Source organism: Gopherus evgoodei, chromosome 10 (assembly GCF_007399415.2).
Source record: "Gopherus evgoodei ecotype Sinaloan lineage chromosome 10, rGopEvg1_v1.p, whole genome shotgun sequence".
NCBI lineage: Eukaryota > Metazoa > Chordata > Testudines > Testudinidae > Gopherus > Gopherus evgoodei.
In genome coordinates this window covers 50152210-50173047 of record NC_044331.1, presented here as the reverse complement: position 1 = coordinate 50173047, position 20838 = coordinate 50152210, and the positions used below count along the sequence as shown (strand labels likewise).

General features: G+C 45.2%; 1 protein-coding gene across 2 annotated transcripts in view; it reads left to right on the top strand.

The window, feature by feature from the left end:
- Positions 1–20838, top strand: part of RAB40C (RAB40C, member RAS oncogene family) — a 61252-nt gene that overhangs the window by 23236 nt on the left and 17178 nt on the right. For both annotated transcript variants that reach the window (XM_030577757.1, XM_030577756.1), the window contains exons 3-4: positions 13780–13840; positions 18802–18862. In XM_030577757.1, the coding sequence (XP_030433617.1) occupies positions 13780–13840; positions 18802–18862 (122 nt within the window). The remainder of the gene's footprint in view (positions 1–13779; positions 13841–18801; positions 18863–20838) is intronic.

Genomic DNA, 20838 nt, shown 5'->3' with positions numbered 1-20838 from the left:
AATAAAATATAACTATGGTTACTGGCAAGTTTGGTCCAGAAATCTTTTCTTCTTCCAGTGCTAATGGTCTGTACCAAGGACCCACGGTCACCTTTATTTTCATATCTTCCTGAGAATTTCCCCATACTCTTAACTGCAGAATGGAAGCTCATTGGCATTGTAAATATTAATAACATAACTATCCTGTCTAAGCAAAGTTCAGAGACACAAGGTGGGTGAGGTAATATCTTTTATTGGACCAATTTCTGTTGGCGAAAGCTTGTCTCAAAAGCTTCTCTCTCACCAACAGAAGTTGGTCCAATAAAAAATATCACCTCACCCACCTTGTCTCTAATATCCTGGGACTGACATAGTTACAGCAGCACTGAGCCAAGTTCATTCATCTATATTCTTCTTACCCAGTTTGTCTTCCTCCTTTGCAGCAGAGCACTGCCACAGCATCTCTTGTCTCCTCTTGTGACTGAGACTACCAGATGGATTGTGAGGCAAGGATAATACATCCCAGTGCATCTGATTCCTTCTCCAGAGGCTCAGTGGGCTAGCCACATGTTGTTCATTAGTCTTTGCCAGCTGAGAGTCTAAATCCATTCCAGTAGCTGTCTCTAGAGTCCTGGAGTCGTGCACCTTCTGCTCTAATTACGTCTGCTGTTTAAACAGCAATCTGCTAGTTCTAGGGAGCCATACGAGCAAGCCTGGGTTACACAATTCTACTTAGCTTACCTTATTTCCCATCTGCTTACTGATGCTCTGAAAGGAGTCATCCTTTGCTCTTCTATGGAGGGTAGAATAATGGAGCTTTTAAAATGTTGACCCTATATAGGATAAAATCAAATGGGCCAATTGACTTTTTTCCCCTTCATGATTTCTAACCGAGCTAAAATTAATAATAGCTTATTTATGAAGCTGAACAATTCTCATTTTGCAGATTGTGTCTTTGTATAACACTTTGAAATCTACTGGTGAAAAGTCATGTGTAGGAGCTAGGCTTTTTATTTTTTAATTTTTAGCAGAGATGTTTCTTTTGGTTTTGGCTTTTTTTTGCTAGAGCAAACATTTTATTTAATAAATTACTATGAAGACAAGAGTCTCCAGCCTCTGAGTGGTAAAAAGCATCCATATGAACATATGTAATGAAGCATTTCAGATCATTGTACAATTAATGCAACAAATATACATGCATACATCTCTAGCAATAAATGACTAAGAATTTCTGGGAAGAAAGCAAACATGTTAAAGCTATAAATAATCCAGTACATGGAGGGTTTGTTGTGTTTTTGGGGTGGGATTTGGGGGATTATTTTCTTTGGAAAGAGCCTCTCCAGGCCCAGGCTTATGGATAGATAAACTGTAAAGCCTTTTCCATTTTGCTCAAAGACACTTCAGGCTATGGCAGCATTCAAATACTGTGCTGGAATTGTTTATTACAGTGTTTTGTAGACTACTTATATAGGCAGTGTGGTCCTGTAGATCAAGCATGGAGACCATTGTTCATTTACTCTGCTTTTTTTTTTCCTTTGGCATGTGCATAGTTGTCTAGCCAAGCGATGGCATCTTCAATGGCATGATGCAGTTCTTCTAGGCCACGGCTGAACTTAGTCAGCAGGCATTCATCGACAGTGTGCATCGTCGTCTGTATTGCACCACAGCTGCAAAAAGGGCTGTCACAAAAGCCCCAGCAACATTGGTTAGCTGCACAGAGATCTTGCCCAATCCAAAACCTGTTCAATAGGGACCATTGGCGATGGGGCAGGTCAAAATCAGGCAGGCAAATTGTGGGGTCGGCGATGAGGGACTGGTTGCTTACTCTGTGAGATTGTTGAAGTCACTTCACTTCTATGCATGTTTCTCCATCTGTAAAATTATATTTTTCCTCCTCTGTAAACATGCTATGTAGATATAAGCAGGAAGTATTACCCAAGGCTGTTAGCCTTCAGGGACTGGCTTAGCACAGCCCTTGAGGGAGAGAAGAACAATCTGTTCACATTGATCCAAAAAAAGCACTATCATGCTGCTAGTCAGTGTCATGTTTAAACAGTAATATAGTGTAGTTCTGATTCCATTGTCAATAGGGCTTGCAGGATGATGTACAAAGGAGAAAAAGGGCATGCACTCTTTTCTACTGCTCTGGCCGTAGATTTGGACAAAAACCTTTTTCAGTCCTAAAAATTTAATCTGATTGTTTTTTTTAAAGGGAAGAGGACCATTGCCAGGTCCCTGTCATAAGAAGCAGTAAAGGCTTGGCAACAACAACAAAAAAATCATTTGCAGTACACCTTTTAAAGCATCCTAAGTTTTAAAAACAAAAACAAGACCTTCTGTCCTTCTGAGCAATTACTGGGCTGAGAGCAGTGAGTATTTACAGGAGCAGTCAACTTGAATATTTATAACGGAGTATAAAAATCTGATTTGATAGTGCACTTATTTAGTATTCTGGCAGGAGTTGATTTTTCTTTAATTGGGGGGGGGTAATGCTTCCCTACTGATCTATTTAAAGATATTTTGAACAAGGGGGAGAGGATGGGCCCGGGAGCAATACCACCCAGCATACACCCTCCCTGTCTCCACCCCCACCATCCTGCTCTGTGCACATACACGCTTGCTGCCTGTTTGGTTTCAGATTTGACTTGCTGCTGCTAGCAAGCACTCTTGCAGGGCCTGGTAAAAGTACGCAGATGAGCTCCTCCACAGCTGTGCATGCTAATAGACATGTAACTGGCAATCAAAAATAGAGAAACTTAAATGTTGCCAAATGCATGACATTTGAAGTCTTGCAGTTAACTCTGACAGGTACACAATTTTATACTGGAAGTGTAATTCTTCAAAAGTTGATGTCCCTTTAAGGGTCCTGAGTTCAGTTTTGGAAGGTTGATTAGAGAATCCTGCAATGTATGACTGATCCCGCTCTCTTGAAGGTGGCTGCATTTTCTCATGAAAAATGCTGGCTTTAACTTTCCTTATAGCTAATGGCTGTTCTTATCACAGACAATCAAAAGAAATCACATGGGTTTGGAATCCTTTAGGGGCAGGACCTGGAAGCTTCTATAATACTAGTAATCCCTGGTCCACCTGAAAGTGCACCAGGGATTCAAAATTTACTACTCAAAGGAGAGGAATTTGGGTTGCCAACTTTCTAATTGCACAAAACTGAGCACCTTGGCCTCACCCCACCCCCCCTCACTCCATCCCCACTCCCTTTGTCACTCGCTCTCCCCACCCTCACTTTCGCTGGGCTGGGGCAGGGGTGAGGGCGCTGGCTGGGGGGGGTAGGCTGTGGGGTGGGGCCAGAAATGAGGGGTTCAGGATGCAGGAGGGGGCTCTGGCCTGGAGCCAAGGAGTTCAGAGTGCAGGAGCAAGCTCAGGGCTGGGGCAGAGGGTTGGGATACAGAAGGGGGCTCAGGGCTGGGGTAGGGCATTGGTGTGAGTGGGGGTTCAGTGTGCGGGCTCCAGTTGGGCAGCGCTTACCTTTGGCGGCTCCCGGTTAGTGGTGCAACAAGGCCAAGGCAGGCTCCCTGCCTGCCCTGGCTCCATGCGGCTCCCAGAAGCAGCCAACATGTCTGGCTCCTAGGCGCAGCCAGGCAGCTTTGTGCAGTGTGTGTTATGAGTTGCCCATGCCTGCAGGCGCCACCCCTGCAGCTCCTATTGCCTGCCGTTCTCGGCCAATAGGAACTGTGGAGCCGGTGCTCAGGGCGGGGGCAGCATGCAAATCTTCCCTGATCACCCCTGCACCTAGGGGCTGCAGGGACATGCCGGCTGCTTCTGGGACCTGCGTGGAGCCAGGGCAGGCAGGCAGCCTGATAATGGTGGTCTATTTCACCTTCAGTTACAGCATCTTATGCCAAATAGCTTTAGTTACTTACAAAATCTCAAGTTGGGCTAGTGTCTAACAGGCTATAGTTGAGTTAGAAGGATAGCAGAAAACCTAGCATGCACTCTGGCCTAGACAACAGCTCACGCTGGTTTTCCAGGCTTCATCCATTGCAACATGTCCAAAATATTTTCAACAAGATATTGAGTGATCTCATCCTCAACCAATAAAAAGACATAAATAAGCCCTACATCAGAATCTATTTTTCTTAGTGTTGTGCACCCTGAGGGCAGGACAAGGTTACCTAGCAGCCACAGCTATTGGACTAACTCTTTCTCCGATATTGCATATGCCACAATAGTAGCAAGTATGGGGCTCCTTAGTAGATATGTTCGGTATGGAAACTAGTTCTGGCTGACCTATGAGACATGTATTTCAAAATGAGCTGTACTTTGCGACTGCTAGACTGTACATTCAAAGGGGGGAAAACTCTGTAACCACAATTTTTAACTCTCTCAGAAATCAATTTCAAACATTCTTTAGAAGCTGACAAATTAAACTGCAAAAGATCAGCCCTCTCTAGACCCAAGAGAAGTATTGTCATGGCTGAGCAGTAGGTTGTCGCATTGCCAAAAGTTTCTGTGAGACAGTGGCATCTAGTGGCAGATGAACATGAAAATATTATGTTCCGACTCATCTCTCCAGTTGCAAAATCAATGCAACAAAAAGAAAAGCATAACCCTGCACACATGAACTGGGGATCTGTTGTAGCAAATGTGCAGCGAATTAAGCATGACTCCACCTGGCTCACTTGTCTGTTCTAGCCTGATGCTTTCAATGGGGAACAAACTCCTGGTAGCTGTAGTTAGAGACACACTGCCTAGGGAATGTTTCTGCTCTAATAGGATTAAAACATGTATAATCTTTTAAAATTAAAATGCTAACTATTGAGTTATGAGTGAGTGTGATGTGTGTCTCGGCTTGAGAAGGAAATGCAGTAGTACGTACCGGTAAATGTATTCATAGAATCATAGACTTTAAGGTCACAAGGGACCATTATGATCATCTAGTCCATGGTTCGGCAACCTTTCAGAAGTACTGTGCTGAGTCTTCATTTATTCACTCTAATTTAAGATTTCACGTGCCAGTCATACATTTTAATGTTTGTAGAAGGTCTCTTTCCATATGCCTATAATACATAACTAAACTATTGCTGTATGTAAAGTAAATAAGGTTTTTAAAATGTTTAAGAAGCTTCATTTAAAATGCAGAGCTCCCTGAACCGGTGGCCAGGACCCGGCCAGTGTGTGTGCCACTGAAAATCAGCTCACATGCTGCCTTTGGCGCTTGTGCAATAGGTTGCCTACCCCTGGTCTAGTCCGACCTCGTGCACACCGCAGGCCGTAGACCCACTCCTGTAACAAACCCCTAACCTATGTCTGAGCTATTGAAGTTCTCAAATCATGGTTTAAAGACTTCAAGGTATGGAAAATCCTCCAGCAAGTGACCTGTGCCTCATGCTGCAGAGGAAGGTGAAAAAACCCCAGGGCATTTGCCAATTTGCCCTGGAGGAAAATTCCTTCCCGACCCCAAATATGGCGATCAGCTAAACCCTGAGCATGTGGGCAAGTCACCAGCCAGCACCCAGGAAAGAATTCTTTGTAGTACTCAGATTCCATCTCATCTAACATCCCATCACAAGGAAATTTGGCATATTTACCACTAATAGTCAAAGAGCAGATAATTGCCAAAATTAGGTTATCCCATCATACCATCCCCTTCATAAACTTATTAAGCTTAGTCTTGAAACCAGATATATCTTTTGCCCCCACTGCTCCCCTTGGAAGGCTGTTCCAGAACTTCACTCCTCTGATGGTTAGAAACCTTCATTTAATTTCAGTTCTAAACTTCCTGATGGCCAGTTTGTATCTATTTGTTCTTCTGTCCACATTGGTACTTAGCTTAAATAATTCCTCTCCCTCCCTGGTATTTATCCCTCTGATATGTTTATAAAGAACAATCGTATCTCCCCTCAGCCTTCTTTTGGTTAGGCTAAACAAGCCATGCTCTTTGAGTCTCCTTTCATAAGACAGGTTTTCCATTCCATATTGAACAGGGCTGCAGATTCCAAAACCTTAAAGGAGTGTTCTGCTCTGTTGTGCAGTAGTGAGACTTTAGATTACTGCTGCAAGGCTGTGTTAGTACCAGTCTAGCAATTCCCTCTTCCCGCAATGGCTCACATGGGACTCTGTCAGTTATTCAGCTGTATTCCCCGTCTGCTGCCTCTGGTTGATGGTCTCTCTAAAAACAAATAATAAAGTACAGGTGGGTGGGTCCTGCACCTAGCTGTGGCATTGCCAACAGTGTTGCAAGATAAGACTTCAGGTGCTTCTGTCATGACTGTAGCTCCCAGGAGCAGTAAAGGGTACCCATGGATTTGATGAGTCTTCCGGTGTTCCTGCACGGGTGTATGAGCATTACCTTCCCACCAGTCCGGCAGGAAGCTGCAGGCATATGCAACATACTGCTCGAACAGACTGACCTACCTACAATAAGGACATAAAATGCACAGTCTCACAGGCTAACGCTCTTGAAAGAACCTTATTGAGACCTACAGGCCAGACCTGTACAGCTCTGTGCATATGTATGTGTTTTTCTAAATGACACCTCTGAAATGTTGCCATTGCATATAACATATATTTCCCCACCCCCATTAACAATGGTCAGGTACCTTTAGCATGGCATTGATACAGGATGAGGAAATTTCGTGACTGCCAGTCATGATTAGTGGTAAAGTCAGCAAGAGAACTTAAATCTATGCAAGCTGTAGTGGTGGTTCAGTTTACCAAGTCTCAAGTTACCAGTTACTATTTAGACATCAAATATATTTTAATAGAAAATCTAGCAGATACAGAAGTGTCTTGATTTTAACTTGGGGTATGTCTACATCTACAATTTTGCAGCGCTGGTTGTTACAGCTGTATTAGTACAGCTGTATAGGGCCAGCGCTGCAGAGTGGCCACACTTACAGCAACCAGCGCTGCAAGTGGTGTTAGATGTGGCCACACTGCAGCGCTGTTGGGCGGCTTCAAGGGGGGTTCGGGGAACGCGAGAGCAAACCGGGGAAGGAGACCTGCTTGCACGGGGGTTTGGGGAACGCGAGAGCAAACCGCTGGGAAGCAGGTCTCCTTCCCCGGTTTGCTCTCGCGTTCCCCGAACCCCCGTGCAAGCAGGTCTCCTTCCCCGGTTTGCTCTCGCGTTCCCCGAACCCCCGTGCAAGGAGACCTGCTTCCCCGCGGTTTGCTCTCGCGTTCCCCGAATCCCCGAGCAAGCAGGTCTCCTTCCCCGCGGTTTGCAGGGGGGTTCGGGGAACGTGAGAGCAAACCGCGGGGAAGGAGACCTGCTTGCTCAGGGGTTCGGGGAACGCGAGAGCAAACCGCAGGGAAGCAGGTCTCCTTCCCCGGTTTGCTCTCGCGTTTCCCGAACCCCCGAGCAAGCAGGTCTCCTTCCCCGCGGTTTGCAGGGGGGTTCGGGGAACGCGAGAGCAAACCGGGGAAGGAGACCCGCTTTGGGGGCGGGATTTGGAGAACACCGGAGCAAACCGCGGGGAAGGAGACCTGCTTGATTACCAGAGAGGCTTCCTCAGGTATGCTGGGATACCTGCTTATTCCACGGAGGTCAAGAAAAGCGCTGGTAAGTGTCTACACTTGATTACCAGCGCTGGATCACCAGCGCTGGATCCTCTACACCTGAGACAAAACGGGAGTACGGCCAGCGCTGCAAACAGGGAGTTGCAGCGCTGGTGATGTCCTGCAGATGTGTACACCTCCTAAGTTGCAGCGCTGTAACCCCCTCACCAGCGCTGCAACCCCCTCACCAGCGCTGCAACTTTGTGATGTAGACAAGCCCTTGGTCTAATACAAATTCCTGACTTCTCAAACTTGTGAGGTGCTGCGATAGTGGTGAATGGGTGTGGCTGGTATACAACCCTAAATGCAATTTCCCTTTCCAGCACTTAATAGCAAGGAATAAGCACCGTAGAAAAAATATATGGGCTGCCTTTAGGAGTTAACTAAACTGTTGTAAACAGAAATTATTGGGCAACTGCCTGAAACTTTAAGTGCAGAGCTGGAGGCAGACTTGACACTTTCCTTGCTGTGCACCATTGCATAAGACGTTTAAAATTAGACTGAGCAAAGCATTAGAAATACTCTAGGGACCCTTCCTCCGTTGGCAGGAATGGGACTCCATCGCCTAAAAAGAGAGGAAACATTCTAATGTCTGGTCTGATTCTATTTTAATACAGACTTAGGAGAGTGCTGTCACATTGTTCACCAGCTAGATCCCTAGTTTTTTTTTATTTTACTTGTTTTAATGAGTGAGACTGCCATTTGCCTAGAGTCAGGCTTAGTGGGAGCAGGTGCTCTGAGCTTCTGCTACATGGCTTTGCCAATGTACCTCTATCACGGCCCACTCTTTCAATTCTCTGCTTGAGTGAGGCCCGGACTGCCAGCTGTGTCTTAGCAGTGTCTGATTTAGGCATGTGGTAAGAGGCTTGCTAGGAGGGGAGGGGGGCGGGCTAAAGTGAAACCCCCAAACTCACTCACTTGAACAAAGGCTTTGAAGTGAAGGGCTACTGCTTTAACCGTCTGCCTCTATCTAGGCATCTAACACACCCATGTCTGAAGTAGGAGTGCAAGAGACTGCTAGGTAAACTCCTGACAGAGATGTTTGCCCACTGCTTAATGCTTTTATTGTAGATGTGCCCATGCCCAAAGACCTTCTCTTAGTCTGTTTTGATTCTTTAAAGTACACAGACTGTTTTTACATATAACTGCAGAAAGCACTGCTGCTGTGACTAACCAGCATAAATTCTCAACAGGGTAATTGCTGCCTGTTCAGAATGTACTAGGAGTTCTTGTTCATGTACAGAGTAGGTGGCTAATGAAAGTGGAGACTACATATAGCTTTTTTGCTTCCTTTAATAGGCTTGTATTAGAGCCTGCATATTCCACCCTCCCTGAGCTAATCAAGCACTGCTAGCTTTTAAAAGAAACAATAGCCAAGTGATTAGTTTCACCCTGGCAAAGGTATTTTAGAAGCACATGGCCTTTGCACCCATAAGAATATGCTGCTATTCCCTGTAGTCAGCTTGGTTTAGCACTTTTTTACAAGTGTTCCATTAATGCAATTGAACGCTGGCACAGAGAGCTTTCCGTCTGAGTGCTTTCCTCATGCAGAGCTGTGGCGCATGAAAAACAGCAGGGCCCCTCTGTATGGAGAAGAGCCTCCAGGGGCATTGCAGCTGAAACAAGGCAGCATTCTTAATTAGTTCTGTCCCCCAACAGAACCCCCTCAGAGGAATGCTGTGTCTGGGGTGGTCAGTGTTCCATTAAGGGATATTTGGTTGGATGTTTTCTTACAGTGTCTTTCCTTTATGGGAGGGAGCAAGCTTTCACCAGCATTAATGCAGGGACTGGACTGACTGTTCTCAAGTAGTTTGTGGATCGGGACTCTAGAGATCTTTATCTATGGAAGTAAATCCAGATCAGTAGCTTGTCTCCAGGTGAAGCTAAAATATAAACTGTATGTACTGTGTGATTAAGTACTGGAAATAGCTGGAATTCAAGATAATTATCTTTATGGCTTTTTATAGCCCCCCAATCAGAGCTCAACTCTAACTTCTCATCAGCAGAAATCAGATGGCTGGGCAGGATATTTGCTTTATTGACCAAACTTGTAGCTATCAATAGGTTATTGGGGAAGGACTTTGGTTGCAGCAGAGAGGAAATGCACTCGGTAATTTGACAGCTAGCTGTTTTTTAATTCCAGACTTGAGAAATCTAGCTGGAGGGGAAGAAAGGTTGAGCCCCTAACATGGTAGGTTCCATCTGTGAAGATGGGACTCTGCTTGGTGAAACAGGGTTGGACTGTAGCCTAACTTCTCTTTACGGCACTGCCACTGGGAATGTAAACTTCACTACATTCCAGGCTCCCTAAATAAGAGCACTGAAAAGCAGCAAGTTGGCTCCCTTAGCATCTGAAGCTACCTGGCTTTGTGGGGTGCACTTTGTTCCCCACATACCTGTGGTGTGATTGAACAGCATGTTGGCTAGTTTTTAAAAAGGAGTGTGCTCACTAGGAATGTTGTAGCCTTTTCCATCCAATCACTTTGGAAGGATATCCAGCTTCCTCTGAAACTGAGGGAGACGGCAAGCGGACTGGCTCCCTGATTTTTAACAAAAATCCTTGTTTATCCAGAAGTTTTCAAACACCTTCAAATAAATGGGACTTAACTGTTAACATGGCCCACATCAGGAACTTTTTGGTATTTCTATGCTGTTGAGCCTACAGCTCAATACACATTTTGCTAAAAATCTGAACTAGAATTCTAAGCTGTCCTACTTCCTCTAGAGACGCTTGGAAAAGGATCAGTCTGAAGGGTGCTCGTTGCCCTACTTGACCCAAATAGCATACGAGTTGCATGGGTCATCTTAGACTAACAATTGTCACTTCCAAGTGACTAAACTTTTAAGAGTTTAAACAATGTTTGTGGTGGTGTCCTAGGTATTGTGAACACTTCCTACTAGTAAGTTCTTAAAACTTAAACAAGGAGCAGGCAAGGTGAAATGGTATTGCCACCTGGACAATGCATGAATAGCCTGGAAAAACACTTCCACAGAAATCTGGGAAAGCATAACTTTGAACTGAGCTTCCCATTGTAAGGTGTCTTTGAACAGAAGATTCCTTTTTAAATGGATATCATTTTATGACTTCATCAGTTAAGCAAATGAAAAAGAAACACAATCCACTAGTCCCTGACATTTTCCTCTGACATTTACAAGACATGATATGACTCTCCTACAACCATCCTTTCTGCAGAAACAAAGAAGCTGTGAGGTGCTGCAATACGTTTCTGACTTGTCAGCAAATTTAGAAGGAGTTGTTTTTGGACTTGCTCCTTGTGGTTTGGAGCATGGTTCTCAAACTGATTTTGATGTAATGCTGTGCAATCCTGTTGCAGTCTCCTTATCTTGACATATATATAGGTGATAAGGGAGGAGGAACTGTTCTTATAATGCAGTGAAATTTGAGAGAGTGCCTTTGTCACAAAGGGCTTGGCTACACTCACACTTTACAGCGCTGCAACTGGGGTGTGAAAAAACACCCCCCTGAGCGCTGCAAGATACAGCGCTGTAAAGCGTCAGTGTAATCAGGGCAGCAGCGCTGGGAGTGCGGCTCCCAGCGCTGCACGCTACACCCGTAAGGGATGTGGTTTACATGCAGCGCTGGGAGAGCTCTCTCCCAGCGCTGCTGCTCTGACTACACTCACACTTCAAAGCGCTGCCGCGGCAGCGCTCCGAAATTCCAAATGTAGCCATACCCTAAGTCTGACTTACTTTTTAGTGAGATAAGAACTCATTATTCTTATAAGTATATTTGCTATAGTAGTTTTTCTAAGAGTATTCAATTTTGTTGCATGTTTCAGTCTCATCTTTTTGAACATGGAATCAGTCTCCATGGTGAACCTCTCAGCATCAAATTTAGATCATAGTTACACTTAGTGGAAGTTCCAGGAGGTGATGTCCTTTCACTGAAAGGAAGATTCTTGGTTCTCAGGCTAAATAAATTAAAAACTCCTTTGATGTAAAGTTGCCAACTCACCAGTTAATCAGCGTAAAAGCTTGAACTTAATACTCAGCACTGCCATTCAGGGTAGTGGTATAAGGCCTTGTCTACACTACAAAGTTGCAGCGCTGGTGAGGGGGTTACAGTGCTGCAACTTAGGATGTGTACACACCTGCAGGGCATTACCAGCGCTGCAACTCCCTGTTTGCAGCGCTGGCCGTACACCCGGTCGAGCCTCGGGTGTAGAGGATCCAGCGCTGGTCATCAGGTGTAGACACTCACCAGCGTTTTTGTTGACCTCCGTGGAATAAGCAGGTATCCCCGCGGTGTGCTCTGGCGTTCCCCGACCCCCCCCCTCCAAGCAGGTATCCAGCCCCGCGGTTTGCTCTGGTGTTCCCCGACCCCCCCTCCAAGCAGGTCTCCTTCCCCGCGGTGTGCAACAGCGCTGCAGCGTGGCCACATCTAACACCACTTGCAGCGCTGGTTGCTGTAAGTGTGGCCACTCTGCAGCACTGGCCCTATACAGCTGTACTAATACAGCTGTAACAACCAGCACTGCAAAATTGTAGATGTAGACATACCCTAAGTCAATAAATTCCATGTAACCAGGATCTTCAGTTTTTTCTTGAAGACTGGAAGACCTGGGGTATGGCTACACTTGCAGCTGTACAGTGCTGCTGTGGGAGCGCTCCCGCAGCAATGCTTTGAAGTGCGAGTGTGGTCTCGGCGCCAGCACTGGGAGAGAGCTCTCCCAGCACTGCAGGTACTCCACCTCCCTGTGCGGATTAGCTTACAGCACTGGGAGCCGCGCTCCCAGCGCTAGGGCACTGTTTACACTGGTGCTTTACAGCACTGTAACTTGCTGCACTCAGGGGAGTGTTTTTTCACACCCCTGAGCAAGAAAGTTGCAGCGCTGTAAAGCGCCAGTTAGCAAAGGCCCTGGTGTGACTTTGCAGTCTATATGATTTTATAAAAATTTGCTAATGAGTAAATGTAACCGAAATATGCTTCATGCAAAAGGTCTCTTGTAAGGGATCATTACAAAGCTTACAGTCTACTGAGGGTGTTCATCCTATTTGTATAAATGTATCACTGTTGTATCTGAAACTAGAAATATGAAATATAACTCTGAGGTCTTATTGTTATTATGCAAAGTGTGGGCAATTTAATGGTGGTTTGTAATCTTGATGGCTCCCATCAACCAGGACAATTGACTGTGCATGGCTCTGTTTGCAGGCAAGCCTTCCTGTGAGTCAGGCTGGGAGGAATGAAGGCTTGATTATGTCACCTGAACTGGAATCCATCTTTAACCTGGTGCTTTTTCAGTAAGGAGGGGTGGTAACCCAGAGGGACAAAGGATTTCCTCCTTATGCAAAAGATATATAAATGGGTGGAACAGAACAAAGGGGCAGCCATCATGAGAAATCCCCTAGCTACCACCTGAGCTTGAACAAGAGCTGTTCCAGGGGAGTGGATTGTGCCCAGACTGGAAAGGTGTCCAGTCTGTGAAAGAAACTTGTTGAAACATCTCTAAGGGTGAGATTTTTAGCTGTATTCAGTTATATTACTGTATTAGGTTTAGATTTGCATGTTTTATTGTATTGGTAATTCACTTTGTTCTACCTGTTACTACTTGGAACCACTTAAATCCTACTTTCTGTATTTAATAAAATCACTTTTTACTTGTTAATTAACCTAGAGTATGTATTAATACCTGGGCAGGCAAACAGCTGTGCATCTCTCTCTATCAGTGTTATAGAGGGCGAACAATTTATGCGTTTACCTTGTATAAGCTTTATACAGGGTAAAACAGATTTATTTGGGTTTAGACCCCATTGGGAGTTGGGCATTTGAGTGTTAAAGACAGGAACACTTTTGTAAGCTGCTTTCAGTTAAATCTGCAGCTTTGGGGCAAGAAATTCAGACCCTGGGACTGAGTTTACAGCAGGCTAGCAAGTCTGGCTCAAATCAGGCAGGGCACTGAAGTCCTAAGCTGATGGCAGGAAAGCAGGGACAGAAGTAGTCTTGGCCCATCAGATGGCAGCTTCCAAGGAGGTTTCTGTGATTCAACTCGTCACACCTGCATATGATGAAAAAGGTTAAACATGGTTGAGGGAAGGGTAATTCTTGCATCAAAGCAAAATGCTTTCCAGTGGAGCTACTTTAATGATCACTCTTCTACTTCCAAGCACTCCATATGTACTTGATAGTATATTGGGATGAAGCAGCATCTTCTATGGTTTAGAGGTTTGCAGAACTGTCAGCAGCTGGGGAAAGTAGATTGCATGTTTGTGTCTCTAAAGACCTGCTCAGTGTTTGTTCAGCTTTTGTTGGTTTTTTTGCAGGAATTGACTACAAGACCACCACTATCTTGCTGGATGGCAGAAGGGTCAAGTTGGAACTCTGGTGAGTTTACGTTTCTAAGCTATCTTGGCAGCAGGCCCAGTGTCTCCAAACATGGTCAAGTCTCTGCGTGACTGGAGAGAGAATATAGATAGCTTTTGAAAGCATGCTTCAATTCACTTGTAATGCTATAAGAAATGCAAGCCTATTGCTCATTCCCCTTTTCATTAGTATCCGAGGGGTAGCCGTGTTAGTCTGTATCCACAAAAACAACGAGGAGTCCAGTGGCACCTTAAAGACTAACATATTTATTTGGGCATAAGCTTTTGTGGGTAAAAAACCCCATTTCTTCAGATGCATGGAGTGAAAATTACAGATGCAGGCATAAATATACTGACACATGAAGAGAAGGGAGTTACCTCACAAGTGGAGAACCAGAGCTGACAATGCGAATTCAGTCAGGGTGTATGTGGTCCATTCCCAATAATTGATGAGGAGGTGTCAATACCAAGAGAGGGAAAATGGCTTTTGTAGTGAGCCAGCCACTCCCAGTCCCTATTCAAGCCCAAATTAATGGTGTTAAATTTGCAAATGAATTGTAGCTCTGCAGTTTCTCTTTGAAGTCTGGTTTTGAAGTTTTTTTTGTTGAAGGATGGCTACTTATAAATCTGTTATTGAATGTCCAGGGAGATTGAAGTGTTCTCCTACTGGCTTTTGTATGTTACCATTCCTGATGTCTGATTTGAGTCCATTTATTCTTTTACGTAGAGACTGTCTGGTTTGGCCAATGTACATGGCAGAGGGGCATTTCTGGCACATGATGGCATATATCACATTAGTAGATGTGCAGGTGAATGAGCCCCTGATGGTGTAGCTCATGTGGTCGGGTCCTCTGATGGTGTCGCTACAGTAGATATGGGGACAGAGTAGGCAATGGGGTTTGTTACAGGGATTGGTTCCTGGGTTAATGTTTCTGTGGTGTGGTGTGTAGTTGCTGGTGAGTATTTGCTTCAGGTTGTGCTGTCTGTAAGCGAGGACTGACCTGCCTCCCAAGGTCTGAGAGTGAGGGATTGTTTTCCAGGGTAGGTTGTAGATCGTCGATGATGTGCTGGAGAGGTTTTAGCTGGAGGCTGTAAGTGATGGCCAACAGGTGACTTCTGGGTACCCATCTCTCTCTATCAATCTGTTTCCTCACTTCCCCAGGTGAGTGTTGTAGTTATAAGAATGCTTGATGAAGATATTGTAGGTGTTCGTCTCCGTCTGAGGGATTGGAGCAAATTCAGTAGTATTTTAGGGCTTGGCTGTAGATGATGGATCATGTGATGTGTCCTGGATGGAAGCTGGAGGTATGTAGGTAAGTATAGCGGTCAGTTGGTTTCCAGTATAGGGTGCTGTTTGTGTGACCATCACTTATTTGCTCTATAGTGTCCAGGAAGTGGATCTCTTGTGTGGACTGGTCCAAGCTGAGGTTGATGGTGGGGTGGAAATTGTTGAAATCCATATGGAATTCTTCAAGGGCCACTGGACTCCTCGTTCTTTTCATTAGAATAACCTGGTGATGACCAAACCGTTTCCTGTTTAGTAAGTAGCACACCCAAAGAGAGAGCTGAAATGTTGCCAATATAATTTAGTGCTTTGCTATGGTCCTGTTGAGAGCTTTGCACCTTTAGTTCACAAGATTTCAGTGCACTATAAAGGTGACATACCTAATCTCCAGGCACAGTTTACCTAAGCTGCTTTGGTGCAATTAATGTCCCTCTTCGTCATAGTAACTCACATGGCAGCATTAATACATATCCTCTTTTCAGTGTGTGGCCCATGAAAATTTGGAATACATAACCAACACATTTTGTTAGCTGGATTCCCACACTGTACAACTATAGTCAGCCCACACCATCTGCACACCCAGTCCCAGCAACAAGACCACCATCTTTTATTCCCAGTGCAGTCCCATTTGCTGCTCCTCCAGCGTGTCACCCAATTCCCACACAACCTTCCTGCACTTTAAAAAAGAAAAAAAAAAAATCCTTTTTCAGCTACAATGCCTGCCTTCCCAGATCACACAGGGAAAGAACTACATGAAGGAAAGAAGCCTGGTTGTGGGGCTCCACATCTGTTTCCAGAGAGCTGGCCCTGGATTTTGTTGGGCCCTGGCTTCCACCCTTTAGGTTAAGAGTTGGAGTGAGGGTGAGCCCTATGATGAGCAAGGAACAGACCCCAAAACTAAAAGGGCATAGACTGCATTCAGTTTCTTGGGAACAGGGCATACTGCAAGAACATGAGTCTGTAGAAGAGGATAATGAGAATGGAGTACAATATTTGCATGAAGTGTCCTCGGTAAGTAGATAGGAATTGCAAGACTGGATCAGATTTGTGGTCCATCTAGTCTACTATCTTGCATCGGGGTCTGCACCAGGTGCTTCAGAGGAATGTGTAAGACCTGAGGCAGGAAGGTGAGGGGAATCTGCCCCCCATATAGGTCTCACCCTGATCTAATAGAGATTGACTTAAGCCCTGGAATATGAGGTTTTAATATCCCTTCCACAAACTGTGTACCATTATGAAAACACTGGATATTTGTTGTTCCTGTAAATGTTTCATCTCTGTTTGAATCCTGTTACGTTCTTGGACTCCACATCCTGTTGCACTGAGGGTATGGCTACACTTGAAATTTCAAAGTGCTGCCGCGGCAGCGCTTCAAAGTGTGAGTGTAGTCGGAGCGCCAGCGCTGGGAGAGAGCTCTCCCAGCGCTGCACGTAAACCACATCCCTTACGGGTGCAGCTTGCAGCGCTGGGAGCTCTCCCAGCGCTGCAGCACTGATTACACTGAGGCTTTACAGCGCTGTATCTTGCAGCACTCGGGGGGATGTTTTTTTCACACCCCTGAGCATGAAAGTTGCAGCGCTGTAAAGTGCCAGTGTAGCCATGTCAGAGTTCTATAGTTGAATTAGATGTGTGAAAAGATGTTTCCTTCTACTGACTTTGAATTCCTTTTCATTTGATTGACTGTCCTGCTGCTGTTATGTGACAGGGAGAACAGATGTTCTCAATCTTCCTTTGCTGCTTATATGGATAGCAATCCCTATCTATCGTTTCCCCTCTTACTCATCTTCTTTCAAAGGTAGCAGTCCTAGTCTTGTCAGTAATTCTTCCTAGGAGAATTTTCCTAGGCCTTTTGTCTTTTTCGTTGCCCTTCTCTGAACCCCTCTAATCCTGAAATATCTTTTTTGTAGATGCAATGAGCAGTACCATATGCACTATCCAGATGAGGCCACACCTTTTGATTTATATAACGGCATTATAATAGTCTCAGTATTAATCACCATCCTACTCCTTATGTAATCTAATATTTTGTTTGTTTGTTTGTTTTGACCATAGCTGCCCATTAAGCAGAGATCTACACTGAGCTGTCACAGTGATGCCCAGGTTCCATAATGTGACATTTCAAAGCTTAATCTGAGTGCAGTGCTGTGTTGAAACTTAAAGCACATCTGACTCTACCATGCAGCTAATGAGAGTCTGAAATTGAGTCTCTGGGAAACTTGATCCAGGGTGATTTCACATTGCTTGTTGACGTGCACCTCCTAGATCAGTATCGAATGGACACAGCAGGCGCAGAAGACATCCCAGTGCACTGTCTGTTTAGCTTGACCTCGAATTGCACTTCAGTAGACACTGCTTAGATCACCGTGCTGTGCTCCAGCATAATCTCCCAGATGTCCACATATACTCATTGAAATTCTGTTTATTTAAAACTTGACATTAACTTAAAAGAATGACAAATAAAGAGTTGAGGTGTTTAGTGTCTGTAATGCCCCCTATCGTGCCTGTGTGCTGCAGAACATGCTGTACTGCTATGCGCTGTTCCCAAGGATGGTGTGCTGTGACGTGTCTGCACACATGTTGGCCAAGGAGGATTGGGTGTAAAGGTCTCTCCTACAGCCAAAAAGGGTCCCTAATACAGCTTCCCTTTAGTAAGGGCTTCTGAACTGATGAGCTCAAGGAGGACACTCATTGCCCCCCCTTTAAAAAAAAAAAAAAAAAAAGTTCAAATAAAAATATTAAGAAGGTAGGCTAGGTCTGCACCATTGCCAGAGAAGGGATTCCTAGCCCAGTCTCGCTCGGAGCTGAGCAAAATTAAAGAGAAGATGCCTTGCCCTTTTGAATAGTGACTCGGTTTGCCTCTTGGCTCATCATGGAGAGGGCTGCGGGTTTTTTATGGATATGCTGATTTTCCTGTTTTGTCCATGACTTGTCGTTGTCTCTGTGACTCACCCTGCAGCGATTGCTTCTGTCCCACAGGGCTGGGCCTGGCTCCTCACTCTGTGTATGGTGACCTGGTGTGCAGGATCACAGCACCGCTCATGTTTGGCCCATTTTCATGATGAGGGGGCAGCCAGGCCAAACCTGAGCAGTGCTGTGACCCTGTGTGCCAAGTCACTATGCTCAGAGTAATAAGCCGCTCCTGCAGGGTGAGTGCAGAATGGGCTTGCTCTTCAGCCCCTTTGCTGCTACCCATCCTTACAATCACAACATTTTCTATTTTAAAAATCCTCAAATCCATGATTTTTACTAAATTTACCATGACTGCTTTGTAATTTTTGATTTAAAAAATGCTGTGACAAATGGGCAGCCCTAATCATAGAGTAGTGCTGAGAAGGTGCAAATAGAGTTGGATGGGTGGGGTTCTGTGGCCTGCCTTGTGCAGGAGGTCAGACTAGATGATCAGATTGGTCCCTTCTGACCTATGAGTCTATGAGTACTGCTCCACAGGAAGGATGATGACTGCAGCAGGGGACTTCCTGGTATATCCCAAAGGTGGTCACCTACTGGGGAGGAAAAACTTTCCAAAATCATGTAAAAGCATCTTGCTGAGCAGCCAGATACTATGCACATACAAAGAGATCAAGTGTGACTCACTGATGGATTGGTTCGTACTTCAGTTTCCCATCAGCAATGTCAGTAGGGGGTTCTCCAGGCTTGTCTGTCTAACTCTTCTCAATTTGTTGGATTTTCTGTTTCAGGGACACATCTGGCCAGGGAAGGTTCTGCACCATTTTCAGATCCTACTCCAGAGGTGCTCAGGTAAGCACTACCAGCATTGCTATGCTGGACTGGGCCTGTTCACCATCAAAGTTCTCCAGACTAATGGGAAGCAAGTTAATGCCCAACAGAACCATCCAGCATCTCGTGTTTCCCTTCCGATGTCCTGTCCCTGCCCTTCTGATCAGCATATGCACAAATGGGGGTGTCACAGAGTTGTTTGGAGCAGGGACATCTCTAGGTCCATGTACAGTGTCTAGTGCAAGGGGGTCCTGGTCCACAACTGGGGCCTCTAGGCACTACTACAATACAAGTACAAAAGTGAGTGAGAAACAAAAGGCTGAAGAAGCGGGCTTGCAGTGGTAAGCAACCTCTTACCATGTCAAAACTGGACAACTGGAATGGAGTTAAACCTAGGGTAACCATATGTCCCGTTTTGACCAGGACAGTCCCTTTTTTAAGCCCTGTCACAGCCATCCCGACTTTTTTGGCAAAAGTGGGCATTTGTCCCATTTGCTCTTGCTAACTGGTGATCAGTTGGCAAGAGCAAATGGGACAAATGCCCACTTCTGTCAAAAAAGTGGAGTGCGGGGGCAAGTGGCAGTGCCAGCCTCTGGGAGGGGAAGGCAGAGCTTGGGCAGGGGAAGCAGGGCTCGACTGAGCAGCGATTCCAGCCCTGCACAAGGGGCAGGCAGGGCTTGAGTGAACAATGATGGGGGGAAAGGAGGGGGGGAGACAGGGCATGGTTGAGCAGCTCAGACCCATGTGGTGTCCCATTTTTCCCTTTGGGAAATATGATCACCCTAGTTATACCACTAGAAATCAAAATAAATAATGCAAGATGGCTGCATTGGATAACCACTTCATTCCTGTAAATAGGCCTGTCCTCAGCACTGCTGTCTGTTAGAGTGACTTGTGATGTGACAAGGTGGCTTGGAGGGGTAGCCTCTTATTGAAACTGAATTGGGAGAGCTGACTTTCAGTCCCAAATGGAGCATTTTCTTAGGCGGTAGCTTCCCTCCCTCCCCTATACAAGAGCGTTGGATGTTTCCTTTGAATGGCAGAGTCTGGAACTGCTGGTGTTTGCACACATCCAACAATGCCTGCACCAGCACTCCACAGTGACCAATTAAAGCTTGAAAGTGTTTATCTGTATGGAAAGTATGCCTCACTGACCTTCCCTGCGTACCTTGCCACTTGGGAGCAGTCTGTGAGGAATGTGATTTTTAGCTCAGACTTTGCAGCTGATCTGGGTGGAGGGGGTCATTTTAGTGTAAACAAAGGACTGTGTGCAGGGATGTAGATAGAGCTGACAACCAGCAGGGGGCTTATGTAGCAAGGTACAACTTCTGTCTTCCTCAAAATCTCTGGATTCTGCACAGCTTGTAACTTCCCTTTCCACAGGTGCACCTCTCTTGCTTGTTAAGTGATCCTAAAGGTTGAGTGTAAATAGTAAGTGAGCTGACCTATTAAAAAGCAAAAGGATACTAAATGAAAACCTCTCTGCAGCATGTGAATGCAATTTCCACTGCAACCTCATAGCATTGTTCTCACGAGACAAGCGTTTGTGTGGGAAACTTGGGCAATTTTTGGAGGCTAAGGACAGGAAGCCCAGGGATCCTTCCATATGTGGTTTGTAACAGAACCTTCGCTCAATACTAGTAGCTGAAAGCCCATGCTGTACTTTGTAAAGTTATGTGTAAAAAAAAAAAAAAAAAAGGCTGAGAACTTAGAAATTAGGCAGTTACAGACCACAGATCCCTGTAATGATTGCACCTGGTCATATTCTAAACAAAAATACCTTTTAACCATGTTTGTAGCTGTTTCCATCACTTCACACTCTAGGATTCAGAGTGACACATGGCGTGACATTCTTGAAATCATATTATATAGAGGAATAAGGTGATCACTAATTCTAAATTTTAACAGCTGCCTTCAATTTGGTGCCTACTGTCCTTCATAGTGTAGAATGCACTGTGTAGCCTGAGCTTTCGCTGAAATATTTGTGCAGATCTCAG